The sequence below is a fragment of the Melopsittacus undulatus genome, chromosome 6 (assembly GCF_012275295.1).
Source record: "Melopsittacus undulatus isolate bMelUnd1 chromosome 6, bMelUnd1.mat.Z, whole genome shotgun sequence".
NCBI lineage: Eukaryota > Metazoa > Chordata > Aves > Psittaciformes > Psittaculidae > Melopsittacus > Melopsittacus undulatus.
Genome location: NC_047532.1, coordinates 24646469 through 24670587, shown reverse-complemented (window position 1 = coordinate 24670587; position 24119 = coordinate 24646469). Strand labels below are relative to the sequence as shown.

Genomic DNA, 24119 nt, shown 5'->3' with positions numbered 1-24119 from the left:
GGGGCGACAGTACTGCCCGGCACAAGCAATCCAGGAGGTTTTGAAACAAGGGGAACACAAAATCACAAAATGGAATTTGTAAACCTCTAGAATTAGTTTTAAGCAATGTTAAGTTCAATGGCTTTGTAACAGTAGCAGTGGAAAATTACTGAGGTGCATAATACATAGAAAAAATAGAGTACAGCTAAAGAACATACTGGCACAAGATAAATCGTTAGAGTTGATGTGGTCTTAAGAAAAACAGTCTAGAAAAACAGGACGCAGGGATAAGGAGTATCTGGGAATAGCAGGTGTCCAGGATAGGCTACGGGTAAACTAACTGATAAGTAGGAGGATAGGGGGGTTATTATGTCTCTGGTGCTAATGAACCAATTAAACTGGTACAAGCATCTACTGCGCGTGCTTCAAAGGCTGCCAGAAGTGATGAAGATTGTTGGAAGAAGTAAACGACCCTCAGAGACCACCACCACAATTCTGTACGCATGCGGGGAGCTTTGTGGAAAGTGATGTAATCCATACATAGCCTCATGAATATGTATGTATGCCCAGGGACTATATGAGGATGGCTTGTGTAGCAATAGAGAGACACACGTTAGGAGGAGTTATCCCCTGTGTCTCCCGGCGCCACAATAAAGAATACCTGCTTGTCAGCTTGAAAACTTTGTTGGCAAGTTTGTTCCTGGAGTTTTCTCCGAATCAATTTCTCAATTGTGTGGAAGACAACTTCTTTCTGCAAGCAATAAAGGCGCTGACGAGGAGAGGTGCCCTGCTTGACCTCGTGATCACCAACAGGGAAGGGCTCGTTGGAAATGTGACTCCCCAGGGAAGTCTTGGATGCAGTGATCACAAGATGGTCAAATTCGAGGTCCTCAGGACAGTGAGAAGAGTGTGCAGCAAGCTCACTGCCCTGGACTTCAAGAGAGCAGACTTTGGCCTCTTCAGGAACCTGCTTAGCAAGGTTCCATGGGATATAGCCCTAGAGGGCAAGGGGGCCAAAGACTCTTGGTTAATATTCAAGGATCACCTGCTACAAGCTCAGGAGTGTTGCATCCTGACTAGAAGGAAGTGCAGCAGGAGGGTCAGGAGACCTCCTTGGATGGATAAGGAGCTGCTGAGAAAAATTCACAAGAAAAAAGAGGCTTATAAAAGATGGAAGCAAGGACAGGTGGCCTGGGAAGAATACAGGGATGTTGTCTGGGAAGTTAGGGAACAAGTTAGGAAAGCTAAGGCCCAATTGGAGCTAAACTTGGCAGGGGATGTTAAAGATAATAGGAAGGGATTTTATAGGTATGTAGCAGCTAAAGAACAGACTAAGGACAATGTAGGCCCCCTCCGTAAGCTTTCGGGAGAACTGGCTACACAGGACTTGGAGAATGCTGAGGTTCTGAATGGCTTCTTTGCCTCAGTCTTCACTGGCAAAGGCTCTGACCGCAGCACCCGAGTCTTGGAAGGCGGACACAGGGAATGTGAAAACCTAGACCTTGGACCCACTGTAGGAGAGGATCTGGTTCGAGACCATCTTAAGAACCTGAACGTACACAAGTCCATGGGACCTGATGAAAACCATCCACAGGTCTTGAAGGAGCTGGCGAATGAAGTTGCAAAGCCACTGGCCATCATATTTGAAAAACCATGGCAGTCAGGTGGAGTTCCCGATGACTGGAAAGAGGGAAATATAACCCCCATTTTCAAGAAGGGAAAAATGGATGACCTGGGGAATTACAGACCAGTCAGTCTCACCTCTGTGCCTGGCAAAATCTGGGAGCAGATTCTCCTGGAAGGCATGCTAGGGCACATGAAAACCAGCAAGGTGCTTGGTGACAGCCAGCAAGGCTTCACTAAGGAGAAATCCTGCCTGACCAATTTGGTGGCCTTTTATGATGGGACTACAAAAGTGATGGACAGGGATGGAGCAGTTGACGTCATCTACCTGAACTTGTGCAAAGCATTCGACACTGTCCCACACGACATCCTTGTCTCTAAATTGGAGAGACATTAATTTGATAGGTGGACCACTCTGTGGATAAAGAACTGGCTGCATGGCTGCACTCAAAGAGTTGTGGTCAACAGTTCAATGTCTGGCTGGAGATCAGTAACGAGTGGTGTCCCTCAGGGATCAGTGTTGGGACCGGTCTTGTTTAATATTTTTGTTGCTGACATGGACAGTGGGGTTGAGTGCACCCTCAGCAAGTTTGCCGATGACACCAAGCTGTGTGGTTCTGTTGATACGCTAGAGGGAAGGAATGCCATTCAGAGGGACCTTGACACACTTGTGAGGTGGGCTGATGCCAACCTCATGAAGTTTAACCATGCCAGGTGCAAGGTCCTACACCTGGGTGGGAGCAATCCCAGGCACAGCTACAGGTTGGGCAAAAAGGAAATTCTGGTAGTCCTGCGGAGAAGGACTTGGGGGTGTTGGTCAATGAGAAAATGAACATGAGCCAGCAGTGTGCACTCACAGCCCAGAAGGCCAACCGTATCCTGGGCTGCATCAAGAGGAGCGTGAGCAGCAGGTCGAAGGAGGTGATCCTGCCCCTCTACTCTGATCTTGTGAGACCTCACTTGGAGTATTGTGTGCAGTTCTGGTGTCCTCAACATAAAAAGGACACGGAACTGTTAGAGCAAGTCCACAGCAGGGCCACGAGGATGATCAGGGGACTGGAGCACCTCCCATATGAAGACAGGCTGAGAAAGTTGGGGCTGTTCAGCCTGGAGAAGAGAAGGCTGCGTGGAGACCTCATAGCAGCCTTCCAGTATCTGAAGAGGGCCTACAGGGATGCTGGGGAGGGACTATTCATTAGGGACTGTAGTGATAGGACAAGGGGTAACGGGTTGAAACTTAAACAGCAGAGGTTTAGACTGGATCTAAGGAAGAAATTCTTTACTGTGAGGGTGGTGAGGTACTGGAATGGGTTGCCCAGGGAGGTGGTGAATGCTCCATCCATGGCTGTGTTCAAGGTCAGGTTGGATGAAGCCTTGGGTGATATGGTTTAGTGTGAGGTGTCCCTGCCCATGGCCAGGGGGTTGGAACTAGATGATCTTAAGGTCCTTTCCAATCCTAACTATTCTATGATTCTATGATTCTATCACTCATGGCCTTCCCATCTCCCACACAGGCAGCAGCTCTAAGGAAAGAATAACTGTCCTGCCCAGGGAGCCAGCCTCTGCCGGCATTGCCGCTGACCCATCCATTCAGTTTTGCCTCCTTCCACTGCCAGAAGCCAACCAAAACTTGCACAACTTCAAACTTAAGGCTTCTACCATGTCTGCCCTAAATGCCTTGACCACTGCCCGAGTATCAAACACTGTTTGTCCTGGAATGACCTGCAAGGACTATGTAGGGAGATCACTGTCCTCTCTGCAGCCCACTCCAAACGCTATCATTTTGTCACCAGGAGTCCACATCCATCCTCCACAAAGCACCTCTTCCATCGCATGTCACCTTATTTCTCTTGTAGTGCAAAAGCTTTGTGCATGGATGTTTAAGAACTTAGGGTTTTCTCTTGTTTTTATACACTAGTATTTTAATAAAAGCTTCTAAATAAATATTTCTTTGTCTCAGCTGGTTCCTATCTCCTGCCCTTTGCTTCCTTGCAGATGGCCCAACTTTTCCTCCAGATGTTGAGCATACCCCCATTACACATATATCTCATGCCTTGGTGATAACATTGAGGGAAAGATTATTTCTGGATCATAATTCCTGCAAGTCATCAGACAGCAGCACTTCAAAGTCCTGTCTGGGGTGCCCACAGCTGGCAGTCAGTGTGCAATGGGGAAGCTCCTCATCTTCCCCCACAGAGAATGTCTGACAGTAGCAGCTCCAAGACAGGAACAGGACTGGAAGAATGTGATCTCCATGTCTGACAACAGGAGACAGGGAAGCTGTAGTACAGGAATAGGCCAAAATGGGGCAGTTTTTCTGGCAGAGGAGCTGCAGGCAGCACAAGCAAAAGGAGAATCGCTTATGGGTTGTGCAGGCAAAAGGAAGAATCTTCTTAAAGAAGGGTTTGGAGAAGGTTCATATTCCTCGTGTGTTCATGAGGACCTGAGACACAACAGCCACAGATGAGTGTAAGTGCAGCTATTTTACAGCCCTGATACAATCTTGCTCCAATATAGTAAGTAAAAAGAAGCCACCAGAGCGTTACCTTTTGGTCGAGTCCAACTTGCTCTACCCAGGGCAACACACGCGAGTAGCATTTGCCGACACATTTCAAAGGGGCTTTTCCTGATTTCAAATCAATTAGTACAGGTCTGTCGAGAACACAAAACCTGCTCCAAGCACAGCAGGCCACTCTTGGTTGGTGTCATGGTTTAAAGTTCACACATTCCTTTGTTTCCCTCTCCCCCACCTTCCCACTCCTGGAGGGATGGGAAGGAGAGCCAGAGGAATATAACCCCCACAGATTGAGGTAAAATCAGTCCAGCAATTAAGGTATAACAGAAATAACTACCGGTACCAATAACAAATCAATGTTAGAGGGAATAAACAGGGAGAGAGAATACGATACCACCCGCTGCCACGAGGCCAGCCCGGAAGAGAGAGCTAACCCCTCACCTCCTGGCCAGCTTCCAGTTCCCTCTCCATGCCCAGCCTGGAGGAGAGAGCTAACCTGCCCAGCTTCCATTCACCTCCCCAAGCAGGACGTGCTGTGGTATGGAATACCTGCCCGACTAGCCCAGACCAGGCACCCTATCTCTCCCTCCTCCCTGGCAGAGCATGAGCTACTGCTGAACCCATGACAGCTGGAAAAAAATGGAGAAATGGAGTCAGAGCCCTCAAGAGCAGTGTGGAAAAAGATGAATGAATGGTGAGGTTGGGTTACATTAGCCAGTTCCTCTTTTTCTAGGAAAAATAAGCTGAGAGGAGGGGATTATCAGAATAATGATAGTTCCCCTGAAAGGAAAATCAGAGTTTGCACAAGCATGTAAATCCCCGTTTTATTCTTAGATAAGACTAAGTGGTCTCTAAAATGCAGGCAGCAGACTGCTGAGAATAATCTTTTTTTCCTTCTTCTCTTTCCGTACTTAGAAAGGAAGCATTTTTCACTCTGCTGGAAGACGTGTTGCAACCTCATCTTGTGCCCCTTTTCTACGTCACACCAATCTGAGCTTCCTACGTTGCTACACACGTGATCTGGTCAATCATCTCCCACTGAAAACCCCGTGCCATTCAGCATGAACCATCAGAGTGAATCTTTCCCCCAAGCTACTGATCTTCCTTCCCCTTACACCCAACTCCAGCCCAAGTCTATAACAGCAATAACGATCATAAAAGGCTACCTTTAGCCCTGCACAGCTTCCCAAGCGCTGTGAGCAGCTGCATACCTCTTTTGCATGAGAACTTAATTATGTCAGCACAGCAATTATGGGCAAGTAATGTCGTGCCAAGTCACCTGTCACTGTTCATTCTCAGCCCTGTCCTGGCTGGGCAAATCTGGAGCTACCACCTATAATAAAACACATTTGGACCTCTTCAGCTGAACTGCAGCTTCTGCTACTTTGTAGAAAGAGCCAATGCCAACAGAATTTGCTACAACCAGGATAGAAAAATCATAAGCTTACCAGAGGCTCAACAGAGGCTATGGCATCCAAAACCCAAGAGATTACAAAAACTACTTAAAACAGTTTATTTCCAGGATCAAATATTACAATAGGACATTTACATATATTTATAAAAAATGCAGCAGTTGTGTATATAGATCAGAGGTTTCCTTGAGTTTGGTCCCTCCCAGCACAGTGAGCTGAAGTCTTCTGAATTAATCCTCTCCCTCCTCCCATATGAAGTTGCCATCACTGAAGAAGAAAAGTGCCTACTGTAAGAACTGACAGGCCAAATCAGAGTTATCAAACTCTATGGTCACCAATGAGAGGAAAGCCTCATTTAAAAAAATCACCTCTCCTCTGGTCAGTGTGTCTGATGAGACTCTACATCCGAGTTGTGTTTTACCCAGATGTTCTTCATATAAATCTGTTCTATAAAATAGCACCTCATCCCCCTGCTCCATGCACTTTTACTGCTATCCTTCTATACCTTAAAGTCTCAGCACCATTTAACAAGCAGGTACAAAGTTACTGATCTCTGTACTGCAGACACTCACAGTAGTTAAAGACAGTGACCAAATCCAAAACTTCTGTGATCACTCGTAATATACCCATGTAAAACAACAGAAGGTAAGAATGAGTCAAGTTGAGGAACTGATGTTAAGTGCCACATTCTCCAAATAAAAACACGTGTGTGTATATATATGTATATACATATGGCTATATTTATTGGGAGTGGGCAGACACTAAGCATCTCATGGACAAGAGGAGACAGGAAAAAAAAGTCATCCTGTACATCATGGAAAGAGTATCCATTAACCTCACCAGTTCGGGGGTGGACAGAGTATCACCAAACTGAGGTAAGATCTTGGGCTTGGACAGAGAAAACCCCAACAAGACTGTCTCTGCAGGATGTCAACTAACAGACCTCCACAAGCATGATCAGGTTATCTCCAAACACGCGCCTGTGGCCATTTCCAACGATGCAGATGACCAATGGAGGGCTCAAAACAGTTTTGGTTTGCCTTTAGAACAGTAGGTGTTGTTCCATTTACAGAAAATAGTTTGTTAAATAAAGGAAGGGCTGCATCTTCAGATCTATTAGAACACCTAGAAAAGGCACACTCAGTCTGCAAGGAGCTGAGACCTTGCATTTCACCCATCTAAAGCACATCTCTCCTATCCCTTCCCCTCTTGGAATATAGCACCACCTATTTTTTACTAATGCCACTAAAAATGTGTAAAAAAGAAGAAAGTAGTGTCATTTACTAGAAACTAAGAAGGGACAAAAATTAACCGATAAGCTCCTGAAATTACATGGGTCTTCCCATTCATGTGGACATTCCCACACAGGTCTCTGCTATGCATTTCTATGTGGTTTAGAATAACAACCACAAGCACCACATTTTATGTGTTTGGTACCTGACAAAACGCAGCCCAAGTGAAGCCTTGCTTTTACTTTGGGCTTTGCTGCTTCTGAGTTCCTGTGAAGCAGCTCGGTGCTCCAGCAAGAAGAGACATGAGAGAAATTAGGCCTTTCAGCAGTGAGGTTGTTATTAAAACATGTACTAAAACCAGGTGCCAGTCTTTTTCAGGGAACAAACCAGAGTACCACCAGAAGTGGAAGCTAGTATAAGCTGGTGTAAACACATGTATGAATTTGGTAGCCCTTAAAAAACTCAGCTTTGAAAGTAGTGGACCGTGAGAAATGCAAGGAGTTTGCAGCAGTGAACAACGGATGTCTTCTGCAGATGAGACGCGTTATTCTTTTGTAAAAGCAAGGCAGGAGATCCAGTGGGGTCCAGAAAATATGCTGATGTAAAACTGCTGCTTAAATCTCCTTCAGAACAATGGTACCTTATAGACAACTACATTTTACAAGGCTATTATGCACATACATGGATATTCCTTTAATATTGGTATTGGCAACTTACTTGATTTATGAAGAAGGGTAACTTACTTCAGTCCATGAATGTCAGAAGTGTAAAAATTGCAGACCTGAACAAAAAAGCCTAATGAAAAGAACACAAATATGCCCAGAAATGTTTGGTATGGCCTTTATCTGCCCTTTCTTATGTTGGTAAGGAATGCTGTGAGGTTGAAGCTGGTCAATCAGCCTGACTTAGAGCATGTTATCATCAGGAAGACCCAAAATTCTTGGAGCTCTGAAGGATCACTAGGGGGAAGCCAATTGTAAATGTGTCAACAGTAGCTGGCAGGGAAAACCAGCATTCAATTTGCCTTCTGTTTCCAAATACTGGTTGTGACTGTGACTCTTAGCTGCACTGAGACAGTAAATGTCAAAACACAGCATTGCTTGATGAAGAGCACATGCAAAGGAAACTTTGCAAGCACCAAGAAGCTACAGCTTGAAACACATTTAGTTCTCTACCTAGAAGGAATTCCACTTTTTAGATGCCCTTCTGCTCCTTCAAACTCATGGCAGTCCTTGCAACACAACACACAAATTATGGTCAAGCCAACACCCACAGGAAGCCATTAACCACAGTCTTTGAAGAATCTTTTTCCTTCATCCTTTATATTTCAGCATCTAATTTTGCAATCAAGAGATCTAAGCCATTTTTTCCAGCCTTGTCAAAAGCAATTTGACTTTGAGATTTAACATCTAGAAGCAACTGTAACAAAGGCTCTTCACAAATAGAGCCCAAGTAGCTTACAGCTTCAATGCTACAAGCTGCTACAGGCAGAACCTGGTTAATGTTTTCAGCCACATTAAATATTTTGTATTGGATTGCTTCAACCACAACCTAGCCCCACCTACAAACACGGAAATACAGGACGGGAGAAGCTACCAATAAAACAGGTCTGTGACTGCAAAGAGGGTCAATTCTGAAGGTTTAACTTAACTGCTATAAAAGCTGATGTGGAACAATGTTTCCAGAGTGATACAAAGCCAAGGCTGTCCAAAATGAGTTGGCCCTCCACCAGTAAACACAGCCAACCAGCAACAACTCCAAAAAGAATGAGTGGAACCACAAAGGCACCCTGCCTTACACTAGTAGGCACAGGAAGGAGAGCAGGAAAGGTCAATCTGCTCCCCTCCCAGCTGGCCTGAGGGACATGAAGGGACTATACACATGCTGGGTTCTGTGTCCTGTTGGCAGCCTGCCAACAACCCCATCTCCTCTGCTGGCCTTGCAATTCACTTGCCAATGCTGGGAAGCAGCCTCCATGACAGGGGCTCTTCACAAATCAGAAGTGAGCTCTGACACCACATCAACCGTTGATTAGGAAACTGCAATCCCAATTTGCTTTCATCACACTGCATTTTGCAGAGAATGCAAAATAATTTTTCATGTAGAAAGTAAATAAATTTATACAATTGTACAATTATATGTAAAGCCTCAATTGTGAGCAAAAGACAGTTGTAAGCTAATACGATCATGGGAATGCAAGACATTTTCTGTGATTTCCTACACTTAAAGACTAAAACTAGCAAATGAAATTAAAGGCAAAGTATCTTGAAAAGTTTTGAGTCTATGGTAAGTTCCTGATCACTAAAGGTTTGGGTTTTTGAAAGTAAGTATTGCAGAAAATTGCAATTGCAGAAAAAGTTAGCAGTTCTGGTAGGGCTCACTTTACTCTTTCCCCTCATTGATTAAGGGGACAATAAACTGATATTTTAGTTGTAAATACACTAATTTGACATCCACCTTGAGGGTGACTGTGTTAGTTTTTATCCCATTGTAACACCTACTATAACATCAACTGATCAACAGCTCTAGGTCTAGAGAAGACACCAGAAAAACAGGGCTTAGTGGCTCAGTGGTATGCCTGCATGACTTGTGGTGCCAGCTTCCAGAGCTCAAAAGAAAGCCTAAAGGAGTAGCTTTCCATACAGCCTTCTGGATTTAGACGGCAGATGAACATGAAACAGAATAAAAAGCAGCCCAGAGCCTTCAGGCCACCGGGCTGCAAGTCTTTTACAAAGCATTAATTCCTTCCACAGTCTGACAAAGCTGTTAAATTAATGAAGGAAACCTGCCTAGGACTTGCTGTCCTGCTCAACTGCTACCAGTGCTCTAAAACCCCTGCAATACCAGTCACTCCTGGGGAAAACAAAATACCATGACATCAAAAAGTCAACTAACTGCCAAGTTTTTAGGTCAGGTATTTTCCAGAGACTCCAAAATCTTTACAGTATTTTGCCACCTTCTATTGTAATTTGGAAAATCCTGAGAGCAAGTAAAAAGAAGACACCTGGGGGATGCTGGGAAAAGAACAAATGTAAACTCCAATGACTTCTACCAAGGAGTCAGTTCTGCTGCAACAGTGAATATGAAGCTTTCCCTCAGGGTTAAGCAGTCAATCCCATATTGAGTACAGTTGCGTTTTAGGGGGCTGGATGGTTTTTTTGCTATGTCCACTGGCAACATTGAAAGCATGAGGAAAACGTGCATGCCATCTAGAAGCCTTTAAACTAGGCAGGTGCAGAATATCTCACCATAGGTCAAACTTACTCCTTCCCCCAACACCAAGTTTTCACAGAGCACTATGTAAGTTAATCCTTAAGAAGGCTGTGAGGTTAATGGAGACCTTTTGTGTAGAGCATCAAAACAAAGGAAAGACTGTACTGAAGATCACACTCTCCTTACAGAAAGATAACTCAGTGCCTTATCACACACTATTTGAAAAAAATAAATTAAACAAAACAGATTTAAAAATAGCAGCGAGAAGGGCATGTGTACTGTGGCCTCTCCAAGCCCCAACATACCAGATACATAGATCATCGCTTTACTTAATTCCATGAAATCAAAGGAAAGATGTTTTTTCCAATGCTCTTTGCAGGGCCTAAGCTGAAGGAAGAAAATAAAACTCTGAACACTCTCATTTGGTCACTAGAGCAGGAGAAGGGAAGAAGAGAGAGAATGGCGAGCCAGCTGCCTGCCTGATTTCAGCACTGCAATCCCATGACTGCATACTTAATGAGTTGGTGTCCCAGGCAAAGAGGAGAGGGAAGGAAGGCTGGGAGAACTCAGGCCATGGTGCTAATTCCTTTCCTGCACAAAGACAGTCTCTTGAGGACACAGGCCTGCTTCCTGTAATGTGATCTCATAGTCCAGGTGGGAGAGTTTCCTTCGAGGGAAGTTGGTGAGAAGTTCAAAGCGTTCATTGGGGTATCCTTTTGACTGGACATGTTTCACAAGAGCCTGGAGAGACAGAAAGTAGAGAAGTGTCATATAATTCAACACAACACAAAAGAACGTAAAAGATACCCTATTTTCCTTAAAAAAAAGAAAGTTTTTAATCACAAATTCTGAAATTTTGTATATAGTATAAACTCTCTTTTACTTTAATACCTAATTTGGCCCACATCTGGTAGGAATAATCATAAAAACTAATTATCAAGTGATCCTTCTGTTTAAAGAAACACTTATTGAAGGGAAGACATACATTGCGATAGGATGAAGGGTGATGGCTTAAAACTAAAGGAGGGGAAATTCAGGCTGGATTTGAGAAAGAAATTCTTTACATTGAGAATGGTAAAATATTGGCACAGGTTGCCCACAGAGGTGGTGGATGTGCCACCCCTGAAGACATTCAAGGCCAGGCTGGATGTGGTTCTGGGCAATCCAATCTAGTTGAAGATGTCCCTGTTCTCTGCAGGGTTCCCTTCCAACCCAAACTATACTATGATCCTATTCTATAATCATAGAATCATAGAATAGTTAGGATTGGAAAGGACCTTAAGATCATCTAGTTCCAACCCCCCTGCCATGGGCAGGGACACCTCACACTAAACCATATCACCCAAGGCTTCATCCAACCTGGTCTTGAACACTGCCAGGGATGGAGCATTCACCACCTCCCTGGACAACCCATTCCAGTACCTCACCACCCTCACAGTAAAGAATTTCTTCCTTAGATCCCAGTCTAAACCTCTGCTGTTTAAGTTTCAACCCGTTACCCCTTGTCCCATCACTACAGTCCCTAATGAATAGTCCCTCCCCAGCATCCCTGTAGCCCCCCCTTCAGATACTGAAAGGCTGCTATGAGGTCTCCACGCAGCCTTCTCTTCTCCAGGCTGAACAGCCCCAACTTTCTCAGCCTGTCTTCATATGGGAGGTGCTCCAGTCCCCTGATCATCCTTGTGGCCCTCCTCTGGACTTGTTCCAACAGTTCCATGTCCTTTTTATGTTGAGGACACCAGAACTGCACACAATACTCCAAGTGAGGTCTCACGAGAACAGAGATACATTCATTCAAGAGAGCTGAATTCCGCACCACACCTTCAAGTCACAGGGAAATATGATTTGCAAAAAATCCTTAAGTGCCCCAAAATAGAAGCCCCCATCACTTGTTCATCATACATTACCCTTACACTAGACTTAAAAGCCACAAAGAAGCATTTTTGTGTGGCAGTACTGACAAGAATAAATGCGGTATTTTTACCATTTTTTCCTTCTCTCAAGAAGCACAAGGGTTGGGGGGGGTGGGGTTTTTTGTTTGTTTTTTTAAAGCTCTTTTCAATCCATTGACTTCTCTGCCTACAATAGCAGTTGAAGCAGAATGCAGAGGGCATTAGGATTAAGGGGTATCAGCCTCAAAACGCAACAAGCACACATATCAGGAAGGGCTAATGCCCATGTTACAATGCAAGAGATTTGCCAAGTTCATCAGGAAACACAGAAGATGACAGTGTAAAGTACAAATAGCCAAGGACAGAAATGGAGACTGGCAGAACAGCAGAGGATACAGAAACACAGCAAGACTTGGGTGGAATGAAAAGTCATAGTTTTTTAAAGAGCGGAAAAAAAAAGACAGCAAGTATGTAATAGAAAAGTGTGAAAAAATAAAGGGGCCCCAGCAATACTACTGACTTAGTTTTGGAGGGCAAGTTATGGCAGCAAATTAAGTGTAAGGTAAGCCAACAGTATTAAGCTTTTACTAGTACTAATTATTTTGCTAGCTTTCCCTCATTATTTAGCTGCCACTTTCAGACCACAGTGTCCCAGCACACAGGAAAAAATGGTTGTGAACAAGCACCTGGCACTTAGTTCTGCAGCTCACAGGCAAGGGGCTTAGGAGATTAACTGGGTGGCTGTTTGAGTGTGTGTATTCTGGTAGGAAAGCTGCCAGTCATACGGTATAGATGTGACACAGATGTCTCCCACAACAGCCTGCAATACTCTTTCCACTGTTTCAGGGGCATCAATGCAGCTGCAGCACGAGGTCCAAGAGCTGCAGAAAGAGGTCAGCTTGTTCTGCTGTATCAGGTCAGATAAGCGGGAAAGAAGCATGATGCTGGTAGCAACAATGCAAGGGCAAGAACTGAGGCCTTGTGGTGCAGACAGAATGGAAGGCACTACTGGACTCACTGATCCTATTCAGCAGGTCAAAACCAGCATGGAGAAACAGTGCATGGTGGTGGAGGAGACTTCTGCAAGGCACAGAAACACCCAACTGCCAATGTCACTCCAAGTCTTGGAAGCCTGCTGCTTGCCGGAGTAAAGATACAGGATATCAAGGAGACATTGTCAAAACTCATCAAGAAAGCTCAACACATGTCTACAGTGCACCCTTGCAGCAGTGACAGGAAACCTGAGCTGCGTCAACAGGAGTATTGCCAGCATCAAGGGGTGCAACTGTGCCACTCTGCATCTGGGCCACACACTTGGAATAGTGTGTTCAGACTACATGTTCAAGAGGGACAAAGAAAAACAACTGGTGTTGATGTGAGACCCACATTGTGCCATCAGCTAAAATTTCTGAAGTGCAACTGTCTCCTTAAACAATTTATTTTTATTGTTCTGGATGGCTCTAAAAATGGAAGCAGTTAAGGGCTGAAAAAACAGCATGGAGAAGATGCTCACAAAGAAACATCTGAGACTCAAATTTGATCTGAAATGGCTTTAAAAGATCACATAACATGAGCATAAAAGCTGCCTGTTCAGCTCTGCAATAAAAATATATCTTCACCCACAAACCTTGACTCACCTAAATTCCTCTGCTGACTGTAGAGTGAGTGGCAGCAAAGGAAATCACATGCTGAGATTAACTTCCTTTAACTACCATAGTCCATAAAAGGAGTCAAACCAGAAGTCAAGATTATCAGGACCGTATCAATACGCTTATGCATCACCTAAATGAATTAGCTAAGTGCTACATGTTTAATAATGAATGCAAATTTGTTTAACAGACTGCTTTCAAAAACAGTTATGTACCTTGAAAAAGATTATACACCAGTGACTGCTATGATAAAAGAAGAATGAAGGTCTGCCAACCAGTAAAGCTGGTTCTTACAATAAGAGCGATGCTCTGCTAGTGTCCTTTAGGCTTTGTATTTCAGACCCAGTACTCCAAGTGTAGCACTGCAGCCAGCCTACATCCTATCACTTACAGTTGGATTTGAGAGCTGATGGTATAACAAAAGCAACTTTTCTTTTTCCTTTTATTTTTAAGCAGAAGAGTCAAGGATGAGAACATGAGTTCGAGAAACTATACATTTCTATGGTGTTGCAGACTAGCTTACAGTCTCATTTTCTTTAAGAGATGCAAGACTTCTCAACCTGCACAAGATCCTTCTGAAGAGGTATGCTTTTGCATTTCCTAAGACTTCAATGCACATCTTTCAGGTTATGTAAAAATGAGCTTTACTGGCCACTGTGTATGAAGACCCACAGCTAACAGGAACACAGTGACCTCTACACACTAGTTCCAGGGAAGCACCTGCAGAATTTTAATGGAAATGCCATTCACATAAACTTCTCCAAGGTAAACAAGCCCAAAGCACAGCTGAGACACACACCTCAAGCATAGTAATTAAATAATAGTGTAATAAAATTTCTGGTGGAGAACTTCCTCCAAATTCTGCTCTGTCATCCATATCCGGAAAGGAGTTTGGAATTACAATGAAAGGGACTGAGAACAAGAACGAAGAATTCTGCTTTTGATTTTACCATTTTCTAACCATAGGCAACGACTGAACCTTTGCATTTAGAAAACAAACCAAAACACAAATGAGTGAGCTGAGAGTATTCTATGGTAATTTAAAGATTAATGCAAAAGCCATTTAGAGTCATTTTAGAAAAGGAACTCTCAGTCTGGGGACTAAAGAAGACACGGGAGTGTACATGCAAACCAAGCAGCAATGGAAACATACAGAGCCAGCAGACTCTGTTGATCAGAAGAGGAACAACACAAAAACACAATAGAATGACACTGCAAGCACTCCCTGCATGTAACACTTCCACGAGATCCAAATTCCATAGTGCCACCACAGGAAAATAAATTCTCCAGTTTCAGTTCTCCTGTACTCAAACAAGTATTCATAGAATAGTTAGGTTTGGAAAGGACCTTCAGATCATCTAGTTCCAACCCCCTGCCATCATATCACCCAAAGCTCTGTCCAACCTGGCCTTGCTTCAGGGATGGAACATTCACAACTTCCCAGCGCTTCACCACCCTCACAGTAAAGAACTTGTTCCTGATATCCAATCTAAACTTCCCCTGTTTAAGTTTTAACCCATTACCCCTTGTCCTATCACTACAGTCCTTAATGAATAAATACTCTGTTTTATACAGGCTGGAGTCTTCCACTAAGTGATGGTAAAATGAGAAACAACTCCTCACCCCTGGGCAAACTTGGGAGCTCTGAAATGACCTTCACCAGAGCAGGAGACCAGTTCACAGAATCATCACAGAATCACCGAACGGTTTAGGTTGGAAGTGTCCTTAAAGCTCACCCAGTTCCAACCCCTGCCATGGGCAGGGACACCTTCCACCAGACCAGGTTGCTCCAAACTCTATCCAACCTGGCCTTGAACACTGCCAGGGATGGGGCAGCCACAGCTTCTCTGGGCAACCTGTGCCAGGGCCTCAGCACCCTCACAGGGAAGAATTTCTTCTTTACATCTAATCTGCCTCTCCCCTCTGTCAGCCCAAAGTCATTCCCCCTTAACCTGTCACCACAGGCCTCTGTAAAAAGTCCCTCTTCAGATTTCTTGTAGGCACTTCCTACAGCCCAATGCTATCCTTCCCCTACCAAACACTTTTTTTTTCTCCATTCCACTTTCTTGCCTTAAATAAAAGCTACATCACAGGACAAAGGCAACCGGGTAAACAAAAAGGGAAAAAAATACCTCCTGCCAAAACAGCCACCTCACAAGCTCACTGGGGAGCAGATCACCCCCCCCCCTCCCCCCCAGAAGAAACGAGATGTCCCCAAGGGATCAGCCACTGCTCACCACCACCTGCAAGTCGCATCTCATGCAGCCTTCTAAACAAGTCTGACACTGACCACTGAATTTAAGTTTAAAAACTGCTATTAACTGCTGCGCTTCCACTAAGGGCTTGACAAACGGTAGTTAAGGCCACAAAGCTCTGCAACAGAGACTTCCGTGGCCGCAGTTTGTTCCGCCTGGAAAATGTCACCCGGAAAAACCCCAAAAGAATGGGACAGAGAGGAAAGCAGATGCGAATCACACACACGCAGCTCTCGGTGTCGCAGCAGAGGCAGCCGCCTGCTGCAACGGCGCAAGGAGAGCAACCCGGCTGCGGTAAGCGGTGCCGCCCGCGCCGCCCTCCAACCAGCCCGGTGCTCCCGAACCTCCTGCTTCGGGTGTCGCTGCGGGCCGAGCGCCGGCTGGAACACCGCGGCGCACACGGAGGGAGGCCTGCGGCCTACCCCACCGCCGCCCATGCGCGGCCGGAGAGCTGCGTCCCTCCCAGGCTTTCAGAAGGAGCACGTCAGGAGGGGCAGCGGGAGCCATAAGGGGTGCAGGCCCCTGCCCTCACTCAGGCTTGTACTCGGCCATTCACGCTTGTACTCGGCCATTAACTCCACTCACCAGAAGTTTAGCTTGTTCAGGCAGTGAAATCTGTTCCCTCTTTCCATCTGGGTACCTTAGCATCAGCTGTGCCTTTGGTCCTGCCATAAAGGAAGTTACTGTAAGTTAACAAACAAGGCAGCTGATTTTCTGCAGATTTTAAGCGGCACACTTTACTGTTCAGCATAGCAGGGTTAGAGACTGGAGACAAATAGAAGGTTCCAGTCTCCAAAGACACACTTCTATCACATGTGTTTAAAATATAACACACATCAAACTCAAGATTCTGTCCAAAGTTAACAGTAGTGACCAAAACTGGACAGTGTTCTCAGAGAAAAGCACATTGTGCTACCTCTGCCTCTGAGACCACCTCACTGTGGTGTCCAGCTCAGACACCACAGGGACGAACAGACACTCCAGCAACTTGTTCATATTAGCCAAAGTTGCATTACTGAAACTCAGTCCAGCCTGTGAAGGTAGCCAAGCTAAATGAGCATGAGGTGGGGCTGATGCCATTCTGCTTCTACCACAGTGGCAGAAGCCCTGTTATACGCACCTGCATTACACACATGCATACTTTATTCCTGGATAAGGTCTCAAAGTAAGACACTTGAGCTAAGACACTTGAGCTCAGTGACTAACAGAGTTCTGCAGTTTGAGGCATCACTATGCCAAAGAGGTGCTGCTGGCAAGGTGAATTGCTCAAACATCTGGTGTCAAGGAGGGGGAGTAAGACAGAAAAAAATATTTAGCTTTTCAAAATAAGGGATTAAACCAGCCTTGACAGCAGATAAATATTTTAGGGGGAAAAAAAAAGAAGCCAAACATAAACAAAATACAGATCACTAAAAAAAAAAAAAGCCCTCAAACTAACAAAAAACACAACATGGCAACTTACCATTTACGTCTAGGCCCTGGAACGTACTTTCAGGCTTGTCAGTTGACTCCTCCAGTACCCCTGCATCAATGCAAGGCAGTACTCTGTGATTTGATGTTGTCCCAGGCTCAGTCCTTGCAGGGGGTTCAGGCTGAGGCCTTCGGCTCTCCTCTTTTTTATACCCCAAGTCCTTGTGTGGAGACTTCCTCAACTTGGCAGGATTCTCTGATTCCTCCTCCTCCTCGGATCCACAAACTGAAATAAACTCCTCACTTCCAGAGAAAATCTCTGACTCCGACTCTTCATCTGACCGACTCTCCTGCTTGGCCTGTGTGGAATCAAAATGTGTCTCCTGTAATGAGGCTCTGATAGCAGCTTCCAACTGGCTGTCCTCACTGGCATCAATGAGACTCTCCTGTTGAATGGAGACATAACACAAATATATAAAAATTGCTTTTAAATTCATACTGAAAATCCAGAGGACAGTCTTCCAAAGAGAAGGTACTGTCAGGAACAAAGAGCATGGAAAGCTAGTCATGCTATGATGACTTAATGACTTCTTGAGAGTTTCACATGGAGTCAATTTTCCTTCCACACATGCACAATTCTGGGACTTAAATCCAAACAAATGCTGAAAACACAAACAGCACAACAAAAATAGCTATCACGGGAGAAGGTATTCTCTGGTGCACCAGATCTTTGCATGCTCTTGCACTAATTCGTTAAATCTGTTTATACTACAGAATGGGATAACAGTACAGATGGGTAAGACAGGTTAGCATGTTCTTTCAGGTTTCTCCAGTTTTACTAGAGGGTCTTATACTTACTGAACGAGAACATTTTTCAGGAGGGCTAGTAGAATGGCCATCCAGCTGCCCATGTTCACTCAGGAACCCAGTCACTTGGTCCAAGAAAGAAGTCACATCTAGCTGGTGCCACTCCACTAGTTTCTGACCTAGGGAACAAAAGGTGTCATGAAGTGGAATTTCAACAAAAGATTTCAGCTTACAGGTAAAACACACCAATTCACTACTGTGTGTGTATTCTGCAAGAGTCTGTACTTGTGGAACTGCAGCTTCCTACAGGCTACCACCTGATATTATGAAGCTTCCTCCCTCTGCTCCCTTGAAAAGGTTTCAGTCACAGCCAGACACAAGTACACATCCTGTTTATTTCTGTTATTTTCTTTCCACCTATGGGAATGTGTGCACAGAATAGTGAATTAGGTTTCGAAATTAAAAAAACCCAAACAAAACAAAGACAAACCATTATGTTTATGAAGAAGTATTTCTACATTCTTGCCTGCTTTGATTCTACACCTTGGCAAACCTCATTTGCTTCTGTATGCAAAGAGCTAAGAAGAATATCCTAACTTCAGTAGCAATATTAAAAATAGTAAGTGGCTTTGCGTGGATTAAGTCAAATAGCAAGAAATCTCAGCTCTGATTACAGACACTATTACTTCAGTCCTGAGAAGTAGGAGACCAGAGTATTAATATTGTTGCACTGTATCACAATGAAAGAAGACAAGGTGTTAGGATACAAAAGAAAAGTAACAATTTCAAAACAGCTGGATGGGTAAGTAGAAGTTTGATTCTTCAGGTAAAAAAACCAAACCAAACCAAACCAAACAACAAACCCACAGCCAAAATAACACTGGAAAATTAAGATGCAATTTATTAAGTCATTGCTGATAGTCACAAAGCTTCTGTGCAAGGAGATGGAAGTAGATTCATGTAATGCTTACAAATATCGTAGTTTATTCATCACATGATTTCAAGTAGCTTTTAAAAGAACGCTTAAAAAAAAATAAATTAATTTCTGGGTTTTACCACCAGGTGGTACTATTTTCACTTGCTAAGCAAAGTACCCGGTAAGCTATACAGGGTGCAATAACCACATACACAAAACTTCAGCAACTTTGGGGAGTTTTATTCCCTCAGTTCCTCCAAAAACATATGTCTTCAGGAACAACGAGTCCCTCAGAGAGCAAACGTAACTGAGATTATTCACTGAATACAACAGTGAAGTTGTATGGAATATATAAACTGCAGGTAACCAACTGTCACTTATCTTACCTGTCCTGGGATCCAGGATGGAAACATAAGGGAAGTCTGCTAATTTATAAAACTGTATGTACCTCTGTCCTTCCTCACTGTCATGGTATACCTAAAAAAATACCACATTGTAAGCAAATTACTGGGTGGAGAGGGAACACAAACTGTACCTTGACAATAGACAAAGCTTCTCCTTTCACAGTACAAATGGTACATACATTTCTCAGTAACTGACAGGCTGAAATTACACCTCTAACACTGCATGTATTAGAAGCTAAGTAGTAACATCTTGAATGCACAAGTGAAAAGCAGTATATGCACTCTAATGCATATCCATCAACTAAATCTACATCCATGAGTTACGCTTCCATTAAGTACTGCATCTTTTCTACAAGTTCACCAAGAGAACTGCAACAGTGACATTTTATTCAAAGTTGTCTGCTCTTTCCACTACTCCATGTACCAGGACACCAAGTTACCTGCACAGCCCTATTAAACTTCTCACCTGCCAAAAAATGAAATGCTCCCGGATTATGTTCTTCACAGCCTCATTGCTCCAAACATCACGGTTGAGACACTGACAGGCAAAATCTTGCACATTTTGAATGTTTATCATGAGCCACTTGTTCTGCATTTGACCACACTCCTTGGCCTGTAAGCAGAGAGAAAAGCTTTATTAGATAAAACTGAAGAGCCAGACCCAACCAATGCCAGCAATGATCAGTGATGGCTTCTAACACTGTAAAATTTTTCACCAAAACCCCTTCACAGTGAGAAAGATGGACAGTGCTAGTGAAAAGGCATCCACAAAACTGAAGGCAGGGCTGAAAGACCTGCTTAAGATGAGACTGCTTGAATTACAGAACCACACTGATGAAGCGAGCTGCTGGATTTCAACAAACCAAGCACAGAGTGGAAAAAGCAACTTGGGTGGGTGGGACACAGGGACACTACAAATAAAGTATTTGTTTGGGAAGGAGTGCAGTCAATCACACTGATCTGAAAACAGACGAAAGACCTGCTCATTCTAAAGATAAACCTGTGGATCATCTTCTACAAGTACGTTGCATAATTGACAGAGGACTTGCATAAATTCAACAGAACCCCCTCTCTGCATGTTTTTTTTTTCTTCTCTCCAAGTTTTGAGTACTGTATTACTGTGTCACTGCCGAATTAGGCATCCTTTTTTGATGCTCATTATCCAGGCTGCAAGTGGGAAGGGAGACAGGAAGGCGCAGGAAGAAATCTTACTGGTTTGAGTCACAAAGCTGGCATTGTCTGATTGCTTGGTTGCAAGTTAATGTAGGAGTTTGATCAAGAATGTAATTCTGATCGCTGAACTGTCATACCTGTTGAAAAAAAGAGGGCTATATCAACAGCAGGAATGCTCTTACCACCTGGAAAGACTGGAACTAGCATATGAAGTGCCTTTCTTTTTAAAAAATTTAAAAAGTGTGTGTTCACCATCCTGCTGGTAAGGTACTGGACAGCAAATTCAAGGAATTGGGATGTTACTCAAGATTTTGCTGTTTTGGGCAATATTTTGTTCCCCAGACCAAAGCTTTTACTTTTAAAATGAATTTCAGCCAGTGCACTTTTGAATAGTCAGCCCATCCAATGTGTGACAGGCAGACACGTGAACCCCACACACTTAGCCTCATGAAATGTCAATCTACAAAATTGATCTGCAAGGCCAAGTGACCTGCAGAGCCAAGTTTTATTTTATTGAAAGGAAAAAAAAATGAATGTAGAAGCACAGAACAGTCCTCCTGTTCTCACAAGGGACCTTATGCTAACTACTTACCACTAATATTATAATGTCAGAATCCAGTATTTGGTCACCAGGAGAGAAAAGTGGGGCAGGTGATATCCAAGTAACCAGTAAGGGTCTTAAATATAGTCATTAGGCTTCAAAGGCTTCTTTTGAGCCAACTGTGGATTTTGAGAACTAACTCTAGGAAATCAGGTTAAGATGAGGCCTAGAGGTACTGCCCAAGTTTAAAAGGAACAAAAATCCTTATGCTGTTTGAGTCAACTGGATTGCCTTAGTTCTGTGTTCTAAAGTAATCCATACTAGATTAAAAGAACTCAGAAACTAGAAAGCTGGAAAGTGCATCTCGCTCTTCTATACCTACTTTGCATATTTTTCAATATCAATGAAAACCTACCTCTACCTCTCCTCCACCCACCTAAGGCTCTCACAAGTTTGCAAGCAGGAAATTCCACCCAGAACATTTGCAAAGATGAGTTTTCACCTGTAGAGCTGATGAGCTTTCTAAACTACTTGTAACTTCCTTCTAGAAAAAACAAAGAAGCTTTACATATAACATTTAAAAGGACGCCATCATCTCACACACACAGAGCTCTGCTCTTACACAGCTACTGCTTTTCTTCTGAGGGGGTGGAAAGAGTGTGGGGTGAAGAAATGCTGTGTGCTTGGAGATTATATTGGTGGGTTATTTTGGTAAGTGACAAAAGAACAAGGGAAGGCTTAAGATCTGGCTTGTGTATCCCAAAAGTCTCATGGCTTTAGATCTGCTGTTTCCAATATCAACCGGCCCCCATTTCTCTCCCTCTTTCAATGTATAAAGGCCATCACCAGGCATTTAAAGAGCACACACACTGGGTAAATACAGAACAATCACTCCTTGCAAACATCTCTGTTCAAGCTTTCAGCAATCAGCAGAGCAGGAACTTTCAAAGACAGAGGTAGTAGATATTGTATACAAGGGGACAAACACAAAACCAAAACAAAGCCCATCTGTCCCGAGTTCACCTTTACTTTTTCTACTCAGTCACATTTTTCATCACTGTGACAAATTACAGCAAGAAGCCAGCAAACCTGTTAGACAATAAGTGGCAGTTATCTTATTTTACACTCAGAACTGGATAACCTCTAGCTTTTGCACTACTCAAAATAAATAAAATGCTTTCCTTTCATCTGTCTTTTCTGAACCACACAGGGTTATAAACACTGTGGCGGTTCTCCCTTGCTCAGCTCTTTTGGAATGCACTACTCCTTTAAGTCAGCAGGGAGAAACAAGGAAGTGGAACCAGCATCTTATGACCTTCTGGACATCTGCTAATCAAGCATGATTGCAAGACAACAAAACAAAACCTAATCAAGGTTGCAAGACAACAGATTAACAAGTCAGAGAATGAAATTACGTAACACGAAATAGCCTATCTGTGCTGCATTTATACTTCTTGTATGGGCCAGGGCATACATCCTTTCATCAACTAACCATTCCTAGGCCAACGGTGCATCTGCAGGCTATGCTTAGGCAAACAGCCAGTCTAGAAGCACTTTATGCAAAGATAATTGCATCATTTGAGTACAAGGACTAGATCAGTTTCCAAACTTACTGGTGCTTGCTACATACAAGGAAAATCAGCCATGAAGCAGAAAGCAGCTAAGAGAGGTTCAACTTGCAAAAAGAAGACACTTCATATAGACAGACCTGAAACTCTGTAACATTACAGTCATTTCACAGAAGTAGTGAAATCTTAAAGAGTATTAAACACAGAACTGCAGGCACCAGAACTACCTCCTCCCTAAACAAGAAGTGTAAACTAAGTCAATCCAGAGTGTACCACCACAAATTAAATCATATCTCACATCATATGCATGAAGGGATGGAACACGTGCAATTCTTGAGAGCAGTCTTTGAGATGAAAACACCACCATGCTGTTCCATATAAACCATGTTTGGTGTGCAAAAATCTTCATTAAAGAGGTAGCTATGAAACTTAATACACATTAAAACTTGATATTACAGTCAAGAAATGACAGTTACAAACCCCTTGCACAATCTTAACTGACAATGGCCTAGTAATATAACCACACAATATTACTCAAATACAGACTATTTTAGTGATGTTGAGTATTTAAGCTCTAAAAGTTTCTCTGACATTTTCTAGTAGGAAAAAAGGCAGTTAGGGCCAGCAAGATGTTGACCTATCAGTTGTTTACTCCTGGTTTGTATAGTCCATTCCATCAGTCACTGTGTAACTAATATCTAGTGGCTCATGGTCAAAAAGTCTGCAGGATTAAAACAAAGTCTTTTATAGATGTTTTGTATCAAATATTTTTCACCACATTTCTATGGTGTAATTTAGTTAATCACATACTTAACTTTACAAATATAGCAATCATAAGCTGTTCTGTATGTAAAACACAGTTCTTTTTCAGAGATACCAAGTTAAAAACCAAATAAATTAATGCCATTCAACACTTGAAAAGTTTTCTTCAACAGAAGTTAAATCTCAGCTAATCTTAAAAACTAATATTACTGAGTTAAAATAAAATGGCAACTTTTTGCACCTTACTGAGAAGTTTCTTTGTAATTGAAGAAAAATAGGTTTCTTCTGGAAAACCAAAAATAACTATTATCTACTTCCTATCAAAATCAACCCTTGAGTACACAAAAGAGCAGCAACAGAAGATGAGCAACAAAGATACATGAAAGCCTTAGTAGGACCAGATGCCACCACTCTTGCTAAGTTTGAATAAAGTCAGAAATCCTGAATGATTCTATGACAAACGTACGTGGCAAAACACTGACAATGTTCTTGTACACCCTCCAGAGGTTAGAATACATCAAGTACCAGTAATAATAAACCCCATTTAGGTTAACGCTAAACTACAAAAGCATCAAAATAACAGTAGTTAGTCTTTGATACTTTTGAATGTCATATGCATCTGATTTATTATAGTTTCTAAATATTTCTCTAAGTGTACAGAAAAGGAAAAAGCAAACAGTAGTTTACTATAGATAAGTTCCAAGAGACTGATCACTGGTTTCATGGGAGGCCTGACACTGTCCCAGGCTAAAAGCAGTACAGCAGTCT

General features: G+C 43.2%; 1 protein-coding gene across 1 annotated transcript in view; it reads right to left on the bottom strand.

The window, feature by feature from the left end:
- Positions 1-5640: 5640 nt before the first annotated feature.
- Positions 5641-24119, bottom strand: part of UBXN7 (UBX domain protein 7) — a 29102-nt gene continuing 10623 nt past the window's right edge. The window contains exons 6-11 of the mRNA XM_034064068.1: positions 19774-19920; positions 19290-19380; positions 18039-18166; positions 17233-17626; positions 16356-16435; positions 5641-10715 (exon numbers count right to left, since the gene is read on the bottom strand). Of these exons, the coding sequence (XP_033919959.1) occupies positions 10554-10715; positions 16356-16435; positions 17233-17626; positions 18039-18166; positions 19290-19380; positions 19774-19920 (1002 nt within the window). The 3' untranslated portion in view covers positions 5641-10553. The remainder of the gene's footprint in view (positions 10716-16355; positions 16436-17232; positions 17627-18038; positions 18167-19289; positions 19381-19773; positions 19921-24119) is intronic.